Here is a 19432-nt window from a genome sequence, read left to right as displayed (position 1 = left end):
TGGTTCTGGACCATGTTGTTGATCTGATTTCTTCTCCGTTTATGAACCAGACATAATCTTTCAAACCATCTGGATCACATCTGTTGAAACACTTTAGCTGAACGTCTGAATGTTCCTGCTGGACTGATGTGGAAACCAGCAGAACCTGGAGGTCTGGAATATGATGAAAACATGGATGTTAGTGAAAGTCTGCAACAGCATCAAGGAGACATTCTGCTGAAATGTTCAGAACTTCATGAAGGAGATCAGAGGAGATCTCCAGCTCCCTGTGAGCTCAGGAAGAGTCTTCTCTTTGTTCTCTGGAAACACTTGGAGGCTTTTGAACTTGGGAAGAAATCTGTGCAGGTCAGTGACAGATTTAGAAGAAATGATCTGATGGACCATCACGACTCAAACTAAACTTTCAACAAGTTACCGTCTAAAAAAACAACTTTGGAGACATTTTATTTATCAGAAAGTCACAAAACATCAAATATTGTATTTAGACTTTACCTCTAACAGTTAATCTCACTCCAGGTTCTCCGATGTAACGTCCACTTTGATGGTTTGTTATGAACCTGAACTTATAAACTGCTGAGTCGCTCTCTCTCACTCCAGAGATTCTCAGATGACAGATCTTTGGAGAATAGCTGTAAATCACTCGATCTTTGTATTCTGGATCTTCTTTCAGGTCTACAGGTTCTCCTTCAGTTCTGATGAACCAGAAGCTTTTTTTAACAGTGGTGTAGACTTTGTTTACCTTTTCTGGATAACCATATGAGCAAAGTATGATCACAGTTGATCCTTTATTTGCACATTTTTCAGTCTCATAGTATTTCACTTCCCAGCCTCTCTGACTCTTCACAGCTGAAACAGAGAAATCATCAGAAAAATGTTTATATTTATTGTGTAAAGATTCTATACACAAACATTTGAGATTTACAGACACACAAAATGGTTTTCAACACTTAACAAAACAAGTCAGTTTTAATTATTTTTTTGAGCTGTAAATCCAAATCCTGCCCAAAATAGAGAAATGTGAAGATTACTGACAAACTGACACACTCCAATAAACAGAAACAAAGACTGATGTCCAAAAATGACTAAAATAAAAATATTTAACATATTTAATTATTTAACTGCAAAGTTACAGTCACAAAAATGTAAGGATTTGTTGAATTCAAGTAAAAGAACAAACATCATTCTGGCTGTTCCCATTAAATCATGGGTCCCCAACCCCCAGAACTGTGGACCGGTACTGTTCTGAGACCCCTTCGGTACCGGGCCGCAGCCAGGGAAAACATGCTAACTTTGATTCTTTTCAGTCAGAGCTCTGACTGCTGACAAAGCCAAATAAAAAGATGAATTTGAAAAGTTTCTTTGGGGAGAAAAGAGCCAGTGAGAAACCTGAAGAAGAAATTTCCCTTTCAGACGAACATAAAGCTGCTGTTTACTAACATACCAGGAGTATTTCTCCAAATATGGATTTATGGAGACAGTTGTTTCCACGTACCAAACCGCTCTACCTGATAAATATGGAGCGACTGATCCTCAAATGTTTCACTTACGCTCACAATAATAAAGTTACAGATGGATTCACAATTATTATTATATTTACAAAATACCAGTTTTACGACGGTTGTGTCATTTTGTTTTGCTTTATTTATTCATCACATCTTAAATGACTGAAGTTAGTGTCCAGTTTTTAGCATAGAATTGCTTTTTCTTTTTACTTAAGAGACACGTAAAGCAGTTACATTGTGAAAATGAAAAAGCATTTCCGGTGTTGACTTTTATTTTTAAATATGAGTCACAAAGGCCTCCATTCCATAGTTATGGACCGGATAATGATAATTCATGTAATGGTAAGGTCACATAAGGGTGTGATTACATAAATGTGCCTTCTCCTGCTCCTTTTCAAGCGATTTGAAGGCTAATTATCCTATGTTTGATGAGTCTTAGCATGCAAATTAAATTCTGTTGATGGTATTGTTTACGACACGGGTCACCAGCCTGGTGGCCGCAGGTCTCTCCCAAAAATAGCACAACTCACTTGTGAGCCGTATCTAAAATTTGATTAATTCCATTGTCTTTTTTATTAGATTACATTTGCATTTACATAGATTTAATAATTAAAACATCTTAAAATATGTTCATGATACATGAACTTTAGACAAATTTAGATGACCTTTGACCTACTCCAGTTCAAAGATCACTAATTTAGTTAGAAATGCTGCAGATTTGGTCATTAGTTCAAAATGTGACAAGATTTGTTTAAAATGTGGAAGTTGATTTTTCTTTAACATTATATAATTGATAAACATGATACAACATAGAAACAATTGGGCATTTTCCCCATGAAATGCAAGTGATCATCTGAAAATTTAACAATTACTGAGACTAAAGTGCTAAATATTGATATCTGTTTCCTAGCATGTTGTCATTGGTGATAATTATGGGGAGAATTTAGTGTCTTTACATAGAGGAGGATCATTAATTACTAATAATGCAGAACTAACTATGACGCCTATGTATTATTTTTACTTTGATTGCTTGAAATAAATCACTTCCTATTGAATCCACTCTGCCTGAGTTTTAGTTAGTTTTATTATTCAAATATTTTAACGTAATTCAAAGTGTATTTAGACACTAATCCATAAATGACCAACAGATTACAATGAAGTGTTTTAGTTTAATCCTCATACTCTGAACATAAATGAAAACATCCATCCATCCATCCATTCATAAGATTGTTAGACTTTTACCTGAAAAGCAGCAAAGTAAAACAACAAATCCTCTCAGAGCTGCAGTCAGACTCATAGCGTCTCCTCTCTCTGGTTCCTTTCTCCACAGAGTTCGTGTAGAAAATGGTTCAAAATAAGAATGCTGATTTTCATCTAATAAATGCAGAGAAGCCGTTTGCAGAAGTAAGTCTTCCTCTTTCCATCACTAGCATGCATGAACAGAAATGGGTGTAAATGAAGGAAGTGAAATATTCAAATGAGCTTTAATTTTCTTAAGAAGACAAATGGCCATCAGAGTGTTGCAAGTCAAAACTCAAGTTAGACAAAAGGTCATTGTAACGCTGCTTTGAGGTCATGACACATAGAAGATGCAGTTCGACTCACGGAGCCTAGAGTGTGTGGATAAAAGACGCAACACAGGAATAAAATAATCAGGTGATTGTATTAGAAAAAACAAAACACAAAACAAACAAACAAACAAACAAACAGAATGTTATTTGATCCTTCGTCAATGTCCTAAAGGGAGAAAAGAGGAAAAAACAGAGTCCAGAGTTCCGGTTTCTGACTTACAGTTCTTTGTCAGACCTTTTGTGTTGTCTCCAGTTCTGTTCAGTGTTCGTTACAGTTTGCAGGTCCGATCTTGGGTAGTTCGCCTTTTCACCATTCATCAGGTGAATGGATGTCAGTCCAGACGGGAGAAGGAACTGGAAAAAAACAAAAAAAGTTGAACTAAACAAGCTCATCGAAGACATTCACTCATTTTTAAACAATATACACACAATGTACACTAACCAATTAATGTTTCAATTCAAGTTTCAGAATTCAAGTTTTTTTCCTTTGATAAATGCCGACTGACACTCATCCACTACATCCTTTAGTCCTCGGTTTAAAAACGCTCCGCAAAAATGTGAGCCAAGATTTTATAATCATTACATAACAAAGTAATTGGTCTCCAATTATCCAAGAATAAAGTGTTTTTGTTAGGTTTGGGGGTTAAAGTAATTCACCCGTCTCATAGTGTCAGAAAGACTCTGGCTGATGCATTCTAGGAAAGCTTCATATAACAAACATCTAATATCTGTCCAAATGAAAAAAAAAAAAAAAAAAAAATAATATCTGTCCAAATGAATTTGTAAAATTCTGCTGTTAAACCATCTAAGCCAGGAGATTTACCAGAGGACATCTTAAGTACAGCAGCATCCATCTCTTCAATTCTTAAATCGTTTTCCATAAATTGTTTAAATCCGACACCATAGTTTTTGTTCAATCCTTCGAGGGTGTCAAATAAATGTCCACAGTCAGCTTCAGAATGATGAGATTCATAGAGATTGGAATAAAACGGATGTATTTCTTTGTTTATCTCACCTTGGTCTTCAAAAACCAAATTATTTACTGTTAATTGCCTTTTTAAATGTCTTTGTGTTTCCCGATTAAAAAAATATGAGGTATTTTTTCTCCCTTTTCAATCCAGTGAGGTCATGATCCAACAAAAGCACCTTTAGCTTTTTCAACATACAAGGTTTCCAGATCGCTCTGTAATTTATTTAATTCAGTTAATTCCTCAGACGACAAATCTATCTTTTCACAAAGGTTGTAAATACATTTTAGGATATATTCTTGTTTTTGACGTTTTAGTCTTACGGCACTTTTACTTTAACTGAATCGCCAGACCTTTTACTTTAAACTTGAACGATTCCCATTTACTCACATAGGACATTTCCAAGACATCAACTTCTGATATTAATTGTCTAACTTTGTAACAAAAAAAAGAATCTTCTAAAAGCATGTTATTGAATTTCCAAATCATAACCAAATCGAGTCCTGGCTTAGTATGTTAAAGGGATAAAGAGACACCACAGTGGTCGGTTAGGGTGAAGCAGAAATATTACATTTATCAATCTGATCTACCAATAATCTAACCTGGAGGATTGTCCATTTCCTGAAGCATTAAACCATGTATATTGTCTGGTCACTGGGTTCTTAACTCTCCAACAATCAACTAAATATACATCATTCATAAAATAACCAGTTCATTAAAACTTGTGACATTGTGCTCTGGGTGGAGTTCTGTCCAACCAAAGGTCCAGTATCAGGTTAAAGTCTCCTCCAATGATGACTGTATCAGTTACATGAGAACGTTTAAGAATTTATTGACATAGGCCTGAGACTAATGCTTTGTTTTTAGCTCTTTCATTCTAACCATATATGTAAACCAAAATAAAAATATCACCATCCAACTCAGTTATTAATACCAACCAGAGGCCATCAATGTCTCCAAAATGGATTATAACTTTTCCTGGGAACGTGTTTAAAAGTACCATAACTCCAGCTGAATGAGAGGTCCCATTACTAACATAACTACAATCACTCCACTGCAACTTCCAGAAATTTACTGCTTCAACTGAATGAGTTTTCTGCATAAAAAACATATTTTGCTTTCTGCTCCTTACAAAATAAAAAAAATAGCTTTTCTCTTAACATTGTTTTTAAGCCCCTAGTGTTCAAAGAAATAAAAGCAAACATTTACCGTAAGAGTTATCAAAGCAAAAAGAACTCAAAAGATGCAAAGGAATGAACGATATTGTCGTTACCACACGATTCAAGAAGTATTCAAGAAGTATTTGACACCCAGAACTTGAACTGGCAGAAAACAAACTCCCACTATCTGTATGTTATTGTGGCTCCACTCTTCTATTGTCAGCGCGGTTGAGGTAGTTTCATATTCGACATCCGTCACACATTCAGAGATGAATGGAAATATTCCTCAAACCTTTTTCTAAAAAATGCCAGAAATGTTGTTTTTTTCTCTCTCATATGATAAAACAATCAACATTTCACATTAATCATTAATCATTTTCATTATTCACGATCATCGTAACGAGCAGACCATTACAAACGCCGCTGCATTGTGAGCGGAGCCGGAGCGCTTTGGTTGAGCTGCTGCTGAAAGTAATGGACCGTCAACAAAGTGCGAGTGTGTGGCGTTTGTAAAACCTCTTACTGGAAATGCTTATTTAAAAACAAACCAACAAACAAAAAAAACTGTGATTTGACTAAATAAAAAACTTCTCAAATGCACTCAGAATAACGTTCTGTTTCTAATAATGTATCTTTAGAATAAAGGGATTGTTATTCATTATCCAACTATCACAAATGTTTTAGTTATGGTGAATAATCACAGGACTTAAATACAATTTGTAATATAACAGCTGAATAAAAAACCCAAACAACAATGAACAATCCTCAATCAAGTTATGTACTTTACTATCAAATCATTTCTGTTTGTAATAGCTTTTTCTGTGTAAATCATAGAAACATGAAACCACCTCCATTCAATAGAGGAAGACTGAGCACCTATCATTAACATTCCTTTGACCCCTACAGGTCAGATGTGGAATTACACTGCAAAATTGCCACCAAAATGTCCCCTCCCTGACAGCTGAGGGATGCTGCACTTTACTTGTGACGCTGTTATTTATTCGGACTTCAGAGTGAGTCACTTCTAAATGTTTCAAATGGGTTCAGATTAGATTGTGTATGAAATCCAATTTTAACATTTATGGGAACTGTTTAAATCTTTGCAGTTCATTGAGTTGATGTTTCCGAGTATTGAATAATGAGACACGTTTACAGTCCATTATAGTTTGTAATGTATTTAAGATTTTTATTTAAATCTGACTCTGCAAAAAGAGAAAAACAAGAAGTGTGCACTAGAAAGAAATCAGATACATTTGTTGCTATTTCTGTTTGCAAAATAAATCCTAATGTGTGGAATATTATGATTTCAGGGGTTTTAATTGTGTTATATCGAACATGACGCTCATATTGAGGTACGTCTTGAACTGTGAGCAAACTGTGTGTTGCATCCCTAATATTTTCATTCTTTTAGTCTTTACTATCCTGACAAAGTTGTTATAAATTAACTGACAAAACGTTACATAATCTGTTACTAAATATGTAATTGTTACTAATATAAGTAACAAGGAAAAAACAAACAAACTACAATACCACTACTCTAAATACTTATACTAATAATATTGTAATTATCATAATTTAAGATAAGTGTTTATAATTTATTTTTTATTTAAAAAAAACTATAGTCTGTTTTCCTTAATTCTTCATATTGTAATTGTATTATAGTACTTGATTAATTGCATATTAATAAAATAAGTTATGCTTTATATTTTGTCACTGCACAGGTGAAAACCCGTGGCTTTTATGTGTGTTACGACTGCTGCGGTCGATGTGCAGCACTCATTGGCCTGTCGTTCTGCTCACCTGGCAGGTGTTGACAAATCATTATGATTACCCATAGACTGTATGTTATTTTATATACAGTCTATGTGATTACCACATGTTGGCTCTTTTATCCAGAAGAGACCTTTGACAGGCAGGTAGGAAGGCAGAGGGATAAGAACTCGAGGGTGAAGATCAGTTGGTTCAGTGTAGTTTTTTTTAATTTAATATTTTTCTCTCCTTGACCTCAGCAGTAGTTTTGTTATTTTATCCTGGGAAAAGACCTAGTATAGTTTTGTTTGTTTTCTCTGAATAGTGGTTTGATTTTTCTAGATACCCTTAGCATGGAGCTGACTCCGACTGTCGATGTGGCTGGGTCAGCGGTTTCCCAGACACATTTTATGCCTGGCTAAGCTTCATATACCCTTTTTTCTAGATAACTATGTATGACTTAAAGGTATAAAACCATCTTTGTATCTTTCTTCTACATAACAGTCCATTTGAAGTCTGTTTTGAAGAGTATCCAGGTGGTGACAAGAATCATGTCCATCCAGTAGAGTGCAGTCAGAGTCAAGCAGGCCTTGACTCAAACATAGACTGAGATCGTACACAGGCTCACAAACGCAAATATAGACACAAATCCAAATGCATTATACTGCTTCAACATATTCAGTAACTGCACAGTGTCGTCTTGAAATGAAAATAAGAAGTATTAAAGCATTTTTAATATTTAAAAAAAGAAGTATTTTTTTCACTGTTGAATGCAAATTCACCTTTTTTTCGTACATTAAATTCAATATAATTTAAAAGAGTTATCTTTACATTAACTTGTTGTGATATCTCGATCGTAGCACAGCTTCTGGAAACATAATGCCTTTCCCCCTAAAAAAAACAAAAAAACATCACACTACTTTGAAATAATAATTATATTTTACATTACATTACATTCGACTAGTTACATTTTATAGTTGCTCCGTCTTCCTCTATTGAATGGAGGTGGTTTCATGTTTCTATGATTTACACAGAAAAAACTATTACAAAAAGAAGTGATTTGATAGTAAAGTACATAACTTGATTGAGGATTGTTCATTGTTGTTTTTTTTTTTTATTATTATTCAGCTGTTATATTACAAATTGTATTTAAGTCCTGTGATTATTCACTATAATTAAAACATTTGTGATAGTTGGCTAATGACTAACAATCCATTTACTATATATTTTTTTAGCATGATGATCACCATATTGAGTGGTGTGTTTACAGTAGTCTGTCTTGGCTGATTTATACTTCCAACCGACTCGTAATCGCTCACGTCGTTGTGGTCGCGCCGCCATCGGATCCCATCTTGGAGGTCATCCCAAAAAGTATTAGAGTACACGCAATAAAAAAATAGGTGATCCGTTGTTTCAATATCGTTATCACAAAAGGTACATAAGCTGTTATCCAAATTAAATCTTTGTCTAAGTAATTCTCTGGAAGGAAACACATTTGTAAGAATTTTAGGGACTGGAATTTTTACGCCCAGTGTGCAATAGCAGGTGAATCGCATAATTTAACTTGAATTTATTTCAGCGATTGGAATACGCGACTACGCAGAAAACTCTGTCCAGAAAAATATTTTTTAACATAGAAAATAATGAAAAACTTACTGAAGTAGTTTGGTGACTCTAACCTTAATATCTTTAGAGCTATTAAGCCTTTTAGACTAAATATGATCGAAAATCATGTAAAAAATTTAAAAAAAATCACAAAAGTGAATTTCTGCAAAAATCTTTGTTGTAGTAGAACAATGAGCTCACCATTAGTCAGTACAGAAAGTTTGGTGACTCTAACAATAATATCTTCAGAACTATTAAGCATTTTAGACTAAATATGATCCATATTCATGCAAAAAAATCAGACAAATTAATAAAATAAATCTTTGCCATAATCTTTGCTGTAGTTGACCCGTAAACTCATCATTAGTGTGTGCAGAAAGTTTGGTGACTCTAGCTTTAATATTCCTAGAGCTATTGAGCAGATTTTCATGCTTCATAGCTATTAAAATGGTTAAAATCAAAATAATAAAATAAATATATATTTTTTTCTAAATCTTTATTGTAGCACAAATATGGTGACGAATCTCCATCACTAGTTCACACAAAAGTCGATATTTATTTGTTTCTGAGAGGTTATTGACTTTTACAGAATGGCCTTCTCTGGAAGCTTGCACTTTGTAGACGGTCCCTTAGCAGCCGTCTCGCTGCCGTCTCTCCATCTGCAGCCCGAAGAGAACACTTTTTATTAAGCGGGTAAAAAACAATCTTTTTTCTTTTGAAATAGTTGTGTAGGCGACTCTCTGTGTTGATACAAGACGATTGAGATACTTGCTGTTATATTTGAACGTTTTTCTGAAGAGCCATTGAGCCCGGAAATGCGAATCTTTGAATATCTTTCTAACTTTACCGAACTAATGTTGAATATGAAACTAACTCAACCGACTTATCTTAAGATCTCTCGCCATCCCCTGTAAGGTTTTCAGCAACAACTTCTTCACTCATCTCGACGTGAATATCAACCAGTAAATAGTTGTGGTCATCAATTTTGGCTATTTTACCTTTAGTTTTTTAAAAAGGAGAAAGAAAATAAAGTAGTTTTGACTCTACCAGCAGCCAGTGGAGGAAGTCGCACCGTGACCCGGATGTTGATAAAGGGAGTTGGTCCCGCCACAATAAGAGCATGCTCAGGTGGAGTCTGACTGAGTTAATGGGCTGGTCCCTGGTCTGGGTTATAACATGTTTGCACAAAATTTGCTTTTATGTATCAACTGTGTAGAAGAAGATGAGTTATAATGATCTGAAGGAAAATCTTTATTAAATGGAGCATTTTTATATTTCAGATATTTAACATAAACCTTCAAATCTGAAGCTGAATTATTTACATTCTAAAACAATCTTTAGTTTTCTCTGATAAACTTTCACACACAAAATAACACTTGAGAGTAAGACAGTGATGCATGCTGGGAAATGTTTGAAACAGAACTCTCAATAACAGTGCATGGGACATGGGACCCATATGAGATTTTAAGCAAAATAAAATAAAATAAATAATATGAAAAAAATCAATGACAATTGTCTGTACCATAAAATGTTAAATTATAAGTTTTTTATTTACTTTGTTTTAATGGTATTTTAACAGATATAAATGCTCAGTAATTTTGATTTATGTGTTTTTTTGTCAAAGTTTATTGATGAAAAAAGGTACAGCTTAAATGGAAAAAAGGTTAAAAAAATTACGCTTAATAATTCTTAACCCTGAAATAATCATTTTCATAAGAAACTTTGGTTTGAAAATGTTTTATTTCAAGCAATCAAAGCCAGAATAATGCATAAACAAGACAATCAACGGAAGTTTAAATCCATACAAAGACTTATCAAATATGATATTTAGACATGAAGTGGAAAATATTAATATTTTCACAAAGTAACAAATGCAATTAATACTCTTACTCTTAATAAGTTCAGGATTAATTGAATTTTGGCACACATTTGCAACAAAAGGTAGACAATGAATTAATAATCAGTTAAATAAATCTTTACAAAGATACTTATTCTTTTTATAACACAAAACTGTTAAAAATTCTCACCATCATTTGGTTGCTATGATGCATTTATTCAGTTTCCTGCTAAATGAAGCAAAGCGTAGCCCGCTGCAGTCGGCCTCCAGAGACGGTCCAGAATCCCCTTTAGAGGACTCCCATCTGCTGTTATCACTAAAACTGCTGCATGTCATTCACTCTAAATGTAAATGAAAACATGTCGACAACATTGTTCTTTATATCCCGACGAGCTCAACAATAACGGCTGAAGGTGAAGATTAATCTGATTTTCTTTTATCAGGAAGAGAGTTCAGTTTTGCTCTGAAGACATTTGTTGACGGTGCTGTAAAGAGCAACATCCTCTGAACTTTCAGATCCTGGTGTTCTGTAAGAAAAAGAACAAAAATGTTACTTTAATCTGCCAGTTTCTAAAGAAAATAATCTGGTTTTCCTGCAAGTTTCTCACTTTTTATCTTCAGCAGATTTCTTGAATACAACTGCAGAATATTCCACCGTGTTGTCCTCTGGACTCTGTCTGGGTTTGTGGTTCCTCCTGATGTTGGAGAAATTGATGCTGCTGTAATGAAGCTCCAGCTGCTCTTCTGCTGCTTCTGCTGATGGACCGTTGATGTCTGGACTCATGTTGACCTGCAGGATAAGAAGAATAAAAAAACTCACATCTTCCCGATCTGGACTTCAACTGATGTTTATGAGGCTGTTTGCTGTAAAATAATTATCTTCCTTTTTAATCAGAATCTGTCCAAACCTCTTGGGGAAATAAACATGGTTCAACCACGTTTTTTAAAGGATAAATTGTTTTAGTTTTACTTAAAGATCTTATACCTGCTATGGTTTGCTCATCTCTAAGTTATCTCTGCTAGATACAGACAGATATAGATCAACTGCACATCTCTCATTGTTGAAAGACGCCTCAAGAATATAAAGTAAATCTTTCTGACCTGAGTTCTGTTGGCAGGTCTCTCCTTCTGCTTTGTAACACATCTGTTCTTTCTGGTTTTGACAGTCAAAAAAAGAACAAAGTCAGTTAGAGAAGCATAAATGTGAACTTTAGTCCAAATGTTCCAGTGAATCAGGTATAAAATAGTTCTTTACCTGATCCAAAGGAAGATAGGGATAAAGACAAAAAGTAAAACAGCAAATGTGATCGTTGCAGCTGCTGCTGATTTCCGTGAACCTGAAAAGACAAAAGAAAACTCTTAAAACCTCGAGTCACATCAACCTTTAGACGAGATGACCCGTACGAGTTCTGCTGGTTCTTTGGGTCGTCCAGGTTCATGTATTCACATCTTGGGGAGCACAGGTGTGTCTTGCTGTTCCCTTAAAGCTCATACGGCCGCTTAACAAGATGTTTGTGAAAAGGAAACATACCATTGTAGTCTGTGTGGTCAGAGTATCTTAAAGTATTTGTTAGAATAACATAAGTTCTACATACTCATATCAAATAATGCTGTTGTACGGTGTCCTTACGTCACTCTAGCTGTTAGTAAGCTGTGAGAACTGTCCTCTTACTGAACGTCTGCAAACTCAGACGGACGGAGAATCCAGCTGATACATCAGGACGTCCACACAAACTACATTCTGATGTTTAGTTTCCTTATTTCTGACCGTCAGGCTGCAGTACGGAGCGCACATGAACAGCACTAACGGGCTCTTTGTGCAGTCTGTAGGATTTGAGGGGTTAAAAAAAGAAAAAATCATCCACACACCCGTGTCTCATCTATTTCACTCTTTCTTACACTTGTGTGGTGTATTCGTGTTCACTACACCCTGTCGCCCGCAGCACGCCCATAGATAAAACTTGCATGAACATTTTCTCTCTATGGGTTTACCAAGTGGTCAACAACCTTCATATTTTGTGTTGGTCGCCTGGATTCCTCTGTAAGGGCTGTTGAAGCTAAAGCCTTAGATGGATTAAGGGATGTTGTAATTTATAAAGATTATGTCAGCAGACACAAAGACAGATTTAGTTTCTTCAAAGAACCATCAGTTTGTCCCAGAAATGAACCAACCTGTTTCTGTTTCAATCAGATGTAAACTGGACTGAATTCTTCCTCTTCTGTTCTCTGCTTCACAGTAATAAACTCCACTGAGTTCAGCTCTGAAGTCACTGATGGTCCAGTTTGGTCCAGATGCTTTTGGTGAGTCTTCATCCTTCTTGAACCAGGTGTAGTTAGCTGCTGGGTTAGCATCACTGCTGCAGGTCAGAGTCACTGAACTGCCCTCCAGGATTTTACCAGAGACATTCACTGAAACATTGGAGGTTTTTGGAGGATCTGGACATAAAAATGCAAGTTATTTATTGAAGGTCAAACATCAGGAAGATCTGAACGATTTATTCTGGTTCCTTTATTGAACTCACATTCCACATTTATGGAGACATATTCAGATGCTGTTTTCCCGAGTTCATTCTCAGCTACACAGTGATATTTTCCAGAGTCAGAGCGATGGACGGACAGGAGGATCAGATATGGACCTCCAGAGAGTAAACCTTGGTTGTCTTTGAACCAGGTGTATTTAACTGCTGGGTTAGCATCACTGCTGCAGGTCAGAGTCACTGAACTGTCCTCCAGGATCTCAGTGAGATTCATGGATACAGAAACAGACTTTGGAGCATCTGGAAGACAAAAGAAATGAATCTTATAGGTTCATAGACAGTAAATCAGTAGAAAAAGCTGAACTGTTAGAACTTTTAGAACATCTGAAAACATACATCTACGTACATACATGCATGTAAAGAGAGATACAACTAAAAGGTAAAATGACACAAAGGTGAGCCAAGGCAGCTTTAAACACCTTGTTATAGATTCTGTCTGTGAATCTTTATGTTAAATGCTGCTTGGTGGTCCTCAGTTCTTCAGGCTCATTCCATCAGGTTTATTTAAGAAATTAAGAAAAAAACTCAAATGTTGGGGGGGTGGGGGGGGTGTTAGTAGAGCTCAGACCCTATTATAAACCGACATCTAACGTAATAAACACCTGTTAGACTCTGCATATTTAAGACTGGATAAAATTGGAAGACATAAGGTACTTCTGATGCAATAAGATAGAAGACATTTATATAACAAAAACTCATTCAAAATTCTAACAACGTAGGCTGAACAACACCTTAACTATTTTGTTAGGAGACAAAACAGGAAAAAGACAAACAGAACCAAAGAAGGAGATAAAGAAAGTTAAGAACCAGAAAAAGACCAGAAAGGAGAGGAAAAGGGAGGGACAGATAATGATAAGATTGTGAATATTTCACTTTTATTTCACAGGTTTCAGTTTTGTTCCATCATTCAAGTATTTTTGTTTCTTTTGTCTTCTGGTAAAACCTGATAAAAACACAGGAGATGATCTTTGTTTCTTCTAGAAAGTGAGTGATTAACAATTCATACATTCAATAAATGACTGTTTCTAAGTAAAAATAATGTGAATAAAATACATTCAGTCGATATTTAAATCTAGTTTAGGTTTTTAGATGCTCCATAAAACATTTGTATTCTTGACATTATGTGGTCTAAAAGTGGATTTTACCCCGATAGTTAAGGATTTCTAAAAGTGATGAATACAACTGTTTCAGAGGTTCTGTGTTATTGATCAAACTGTTGAGTCTTCCACTGTGGATTAAAGTCTGATTTCTTGAGTTATTAGATTATTTTCTGTAAATATCATGACCAGATTTTCTATTTAAAAAGACATTAGAAGTTTGAGTCAGTCACAGATTCATTTCTGATGATTCGTGGTTCTTCTTGATCTGGTTTACATGAACAATAGATCAACGTCCATTTGCTTGATTTATCAGATTATTTAATGTAAACAATATTCTGATATTTTTAATGAAATTATAGAAGTAACTTGATTACAAAAATCTGATTTCTGAACAAAAATCTTTAACACTCATTGACACTCATGTATTTTTTCTTTCCAAAGTACAAAGACAAAAGAAGACAGAAGATGGAGGAGACATGAACTTACAGACTTCAGATGAGCGCTGACCCTCATAAGAACAGGAGTAAGTGTCTTCAGGAGAAACAGGATTTCTGTAAGAATAAGAAGTTTCTCCCTGAACTTCCTCTCCGTTCTTGAACCACATGAAGGAAAAGTGACCCGGAGGAAAACATCTGCTGCTACAAACTAGTCCCAGTCCAGAAGAAGACCGGATCACCTCCACATGAGGATCTGATAACACAAAGAATCAGATCATAGAAAAATCTACTTTGATAATTGTAACTAAAATGTAGAATAAAGACAGGTTTGTGTTCATCTGTACCACCAACAGTGAGAGTTGTTCCAGGAAAATCTTTGTTCCGCCATGTTACAAACCGATACTCGTCTGAATCACCGTCTGTCAGCTCTCTGATTGTCAGACTTGATCCATGTTGATCAGTTTGGATTTCAAACCGATTTCCATATGACTGGTATCCTCCAGTGTTCTGGTAGAACGTCTGCTGACCACGAACACTGATCCAGGAACCTGATGAACTGGAGTATTGACTTTGGAAAGAACAATAAATGGTCACTGATGATCCTCTGAAGGTGCAGATGTTTCTTTTACTGTAAGACACTTTGATGCATGAACCTCCATCAACACCTGGAAAACAAACATCAATAATTTTATCACATCAGACTTTTACTGTAGTAACTTTCTGTTGAGTTAAATCAGGGATGTCAAACTAGTTTTAGTCCAGATGTTACAATTTTAACTAATTTGATCTAAAGAGGTCGGATCAGAAAACTTATTTATAACTTGCCCAAAACATTTAGTTACAAGTGTGTGGAACTTAAAAATCGTAATCCGTGTTAAAATGATCAGAACTTATTAATATCTAGAAATACGTTTTGAAAGAATTTCTCATAACTGTAAAGATGTTAACAAGCTTTCTTTTTGACATTTTACTGATAAATGATCCCAAAAGTTGTTAAAACATTGATGACTTTTGGTTGAAATGATATTCACTTTGATGCCCATATTTTTGCTGCTGTTAGTTCTGAGCTAAGACATAATCTGACACAAACCAGGAAGAACCAAATGTTGCAGCTCCTCTGAGGAAATGCAAGATGGTCGTCTGAATGAGCAAACTTCATTTTATCGTCATGTTAAAAGACCAACTGTACACCCAAAGTATACCAATGTATATCTGGTTTCTAAATATCTTAGCATTATTTACTAAATACGACCATTTGGATTTTTTTTCATTATCATTACTGTTTAATTAACGCTCCATTTTGTGCTTACATAGAGATGTGTCTCTTTGATTGGCAGATCTCCAAACTATCCCACCTGATTGTTTTCATCCTGATATTAAATTAGATTGAACTCTGATCTATAAACTCACAAAATGTTTGTCTTCATTTTTGTTGTACAATCAATGAATAACTTAAAGATTTAGTCGTCCAACACAAACATAAATGTAAAAAGTCTATGATTAAATGTAATTCTCTTAGTTATCTTTATGTCAGTCTTCTCCTCACCTTTGGGTTTGTAGTGTAACAAAAGTTAACATTTTTATGTGTTTTTCAGATTCCAGGTCAAACATTTGACATCCTGATTTAAACAGAATCTGATTAGAATGAGACGTTAGTGAACTTACACACAACAGGAGCGTGGAAAGACTCGTGTCCTCTAACAGCACAGGAAACACTTTCACCGGTGTACAAGTAATCTGAGTACTTTTGTTGTGTTTGACCCCTGATTATTCTCCCATTTTTGTACCACACGAAGGAAGAAGAAGGAGGAACACAACGGCTGGAACACAACATCTCAGACCAGCTTATACTTCCTGAGTACCAAGACTTTCTTTGAATCTGCACTTGGAGATCTGGAAATGCAGAGAAAATCAGAAATATTAAACTCTAATTTTGGATAACAGATATTCTTTTTTCAGACAGAATTCACAAAAGAAAAAACAAACTGAGACATTTTTAACTTTTATCCACTAAATGAGGGCTGCACGGTGGCGCAGTGGTTAGCGCTCTTGCCTCACAGCGAGAAGGCCCCGGTTCGACTCCCGGCTGGGACCTTTCTGTGTGGAGTTTGCATGTTCTCCCCGTGCATGCGTGGGTTTTCACCGGGGACTCCGGCTTCCTCCCACCATCCAAAAACATGCTTCATAGGTTAATTGGTGACTCTAAATTGCCCCTAGGTATGAATGTGAGAGTGTATGTGTGTGTGATTGAGGCCCTGAGACAGACTGGCGACCTGTCCAGGGTGTACCCCGCCTTCGCCCTTCAGTGGCCGGGATAGGCTCCGGTACCCCCGCGACCCCGAAAGGGAAGAAGCGGACAAGAAGATGGATCCACTAAATGAGTTCATTCAAATGTGATGCTGCAGGTCTCAGAATACTTGGACAGAAGCATCCCTGTAATGGTTACCAAGGTTACCATAGTGCAGAATCTCCTCTGTTCTAAACAATTTCTATGTTTAAATGAACAACTCATGAGTATAATACAGATTTCCCATCTAAGTCAGTTCTCTGACTCGTGTTGACGTTGCTTCATCTCCAAGTCCTTCAGCTTCATCCAGCCTCACTGACCAGCTACAGGTAGAGGTGGGAAAGGGGGTTAAAGAGTTAGTTCAGGTGAACCAGGTCATCTCTAACAGCTTTCACCAATCAGCTTCTCTTCCAGCATAAAAACTCTTCCAACCTGCTGATCCAGCATCGACTGAGCTGGACTGCCCCCTAGTGGCTGTTATTGGTGCAGCATCTCGTCAGATCTAAAGATGGGTCAGGCTGCTTCAGAATGTGGTTTGGACTGTTGTCTCTGCTGTATTGTTGGACTGAAGGTTATGTCTTCCTAAAACAATGAGTCTGGGTCAACAAAGGTTCTACTGGAGCATGTTCAAGCAAAACTTATTTTCTCCTGAAAAGAGTTTTAGTTTTCATCCACAGACAAGGAGGATTGTTTACCCACAGAAGTTTCTGGAGGTTTTTTGGATTATAGAGGATTAAATTATAGAGAAGATCAAGGGATCCTGTTGTGCTTTAAGACCCAAAATACTGCATCTGAGATTTCTCAATTTTTTTTCTGAATATTTGATGAATGATTGAATGTGGATGATGATCATTCTCAAGTCCAATCTAATGTTTAGAATAAACACGTGACATATATCTATATTATGATCAATCAACAGTTAATTAGTGGGTAAAAAATGGGCTGAAATTTCAACTAAATCATTTGGTAGAAATACAATAAATGACAGAACTTCAAATACAACATGTGATTAATTTTATTTTGTCAGATTTGCACTTTAAAAACAATTTATTTAGAATTCAGCTACACTTTTTAAATTGATGGATTACGTTCATTTTTTTTCTTTTGCTAACTTGTTCTGAGATCACCCATAATTCAATTTTTCATGCACTGTGGTGCATGCATACCTGGCTGAATGCAACCCAAAATTGTTTGGAGGCTCTGAAGCAGCCAAAGAATTGTAATCAGTGAATCAAAGAGAAGACTGCACCTTGTTTTTAGATCATTTTACAAAGAGTAGAGCTTCCAGAATGAACTGATGCGTCCAGAAGCTGCAGTGGTCTTTGACAGACTTGTGGATTTATGAGGGAACATTTAAACCCCATACATTTCAAAAGAGTATTCAGCTACTCAGTTAGGATGATGTTCACCTGTTGCATCAGCTTGAACGAATGTCCTCTCCTGCACATTAAACCGTCTGTCTGTGAGGTTTAAGGGTGGAGTTCTGATATGAACCACGAATGTCTGCTCACTCTGGTGTCATGAAGACCGCTCACACTGTTACAGTTATCAGTCATTTGATTCCTGACTTTAAAATGTTAATCAAGTCATTTAATAGTTTCAAGTAACTCAAATTCCATCTTGAAAAATGAAACTGCAGCAGGAGGCTGAGTGACATTAATCTATCTGCTAGTATAGTTATAGAATCAATTAATTATCACAGGGATACAAGCAATATTTCTGGCAAACTTTTTCATATGGGCTTTAAAAAAACATTCACCTGTTACAGTCAGAGTGACTCCAGGTGAACCAGTGTAACTCCCACCATGTTGGTTCGTCTCAATCCTGAACTTGTATTCAGCTGAGTCCCTCAGTTTCAGATCAGAGATCCTCAGTAAACAGTTGTTTTTAGAGAAGTGATATGTGTTTCTGTCTGCATAGTCAGGATCTTCTCTGAGGTCCAGTGGGTCTCTGCTGTTCAGTTCAGTAAACCAGAATCTTCTCTGAACAACAGTTTTCTTGTCTCCTATCCTGGGTGGGTATGAGTAGGTACAGGGTATTTCCACTGTGGATCCTTCTAAAGCACAGATCTGTGTAGAGGAGTATTCCACTCTCCATGTTTGACTGTGAATCCCTGAAAAACATCAGAAACCAGAATCACTGAAGCAGAAAGAAAACATTGGAAACATTTTAGTTTCACTGCAGTTGATGCTGCAAATGTTCTGATTGATTGAAGACTGGAAAGTGTCTGTGGTTTCACTCGGAAACTGATAGATGATGTTAAAATAACCTGTTTTCTCCTTTTTTATTTAACATAATTTCAGTTCAGCACATTTAAATAAAGCATCAGTGAACAATCTGGGATGGTCAAAGTTTTGAATCAGGGGTCACCGACCTTTTAGAAACTGAGGGCTACTTCATGGTTACTGAGTCATACAAATGGCTTCCAGTTTGAAATGACAATTTTGCTCAGTTATAGTTAGTTATACATTATTAATAATAAATAATGATCCTCCTCTATGTGAAGACACTGATTTCTCACCATAATTATCACATTGGCCCAGTGGGAAGGGGCCCACGGACTGGTACCTGTGGTTGGGGACCGCTGCCGTAGACGATGCAGAGGAAAACTTTCTCTCTTTGTTTTCATAAGTTTGTGACAAGTACGGAAAATAATCTGTTTGGTTCTATTTTAGCTTA

At 36.0% G+C, this 19432-nt stretch overlaps 3 protein-coding genes and 1 long non-coding RNA gene across 7 annotated transcripts in view; 1 reads left to right on the top strand and 3 right to left on the bottom strand.

The window, feature by feature from the left end:
• The window catches only part of LOC112157183 (B-cell receptor CD22), an 821740-nt gene that overhangs the window by 7532 nt on the left and 794776 nt on the right, over positions 1 to 19432 (bottom strand). The gene's annotated exons all lie outside the window — the stretch shown is intronic.
• LOC112157206 lies at positions 67 to 10012 on the bottom strand (the record flags this gene model as incomplete). The annotated part of the gene is given in 5 exon segments (XM_024289819.2): positions 67 to 153; positions 493 to 846; positions 2745 to 2824; positions 3294 to 3427; positions 9603 to 10012. Coding segments are annotated over 5 exon segments (730 nt in total), but the record flags the coding sequence as incomplete, so codon positions are not given.
• On the bottom strand, positions 10775 to 14661 carry LOC118599321 (B-cell receptor CD22-like). The gene is made up of 7 exons (XM_036214186.1): positions 14516 to 14661; positions 12915 to 13169; positions 12565 to 12828; positions 11648 to 11729; positions 11494 to 11545; positions 11001 to 11182; positions 10775 to 10919 (listed from the first exon to the last, which is right to left on the bottom strand). The coding sequence occupies exons 1-7, from the start codon at positions 14631 to 14633 to the stop codon at positions 10832 to 10834; spliced, it is 1041 nt and encodes a 346-aa protein (XP_036070079.1). The 5' UTR covers positions 14634 to 14661; the 3' UTR covers positions 10775 to 10831.
• Positions 10835 to 14600, top strand: LOC118599330. Of its 2 annotated transcripts, none has more exons than XR_004948637.1 (3): positions 10835 to 10921; positions 11014 to 12693; positions 14471 to 14600. It is a non-coding gene; the product is annotated as an uncharacterized LOC118599330 (long non-coding RNA). The 2 variants fall into 2 exon arrangements; XR_004948636.1 differs by having other exon boundaries at positions 10850 to 10921; positions 11017 to 12693.

This window comes from Oryzias melastigma, linkage group LG1, assembly GCF_002922805.2.
Source record: "Oryzias melastigma strain HK-1 linkage group LG1, ASM292280v2, whole genome shotgun sequence".
In the NCBI taxonomy this organism is placed as follows: Eukaryota; Metazoa; Chordata; class Actinopteri; order Beloniformes; family Adrianichthyidae; genus Oryzias; species Oryzias melastigma.
Note: the sequence above shows the minus strand (reverse complement) of the source record. Positions and strands in the feature narration are given on the sequence as shown.

Bases quoted from the DNA above. Each gene is read 5' to 3' on its own strand.
- LOC118599321 (XM_036214186.1), bottom strand. From the start codon at position 14,633: ATGTGGTTCAAGAACGGAGAGGAAGTTCAGGGAGAAACTTCTTATTCT. The intron at 13,170-14,515 runs GTAAGTTCATGT...TTTGTCTTCCAG, and splicing joins TCAGCGCTCATCTGAAGTCT to ATGCTCCAAAGTCTGTTTCT. The intron at 12,829-12,914 runs GTGAGTTCAATA...TTTTATGTCCAG, and splicing joins TGTCTCCATAAATGTGGAAT to ATCCTCCAAAAACCTCCAAT.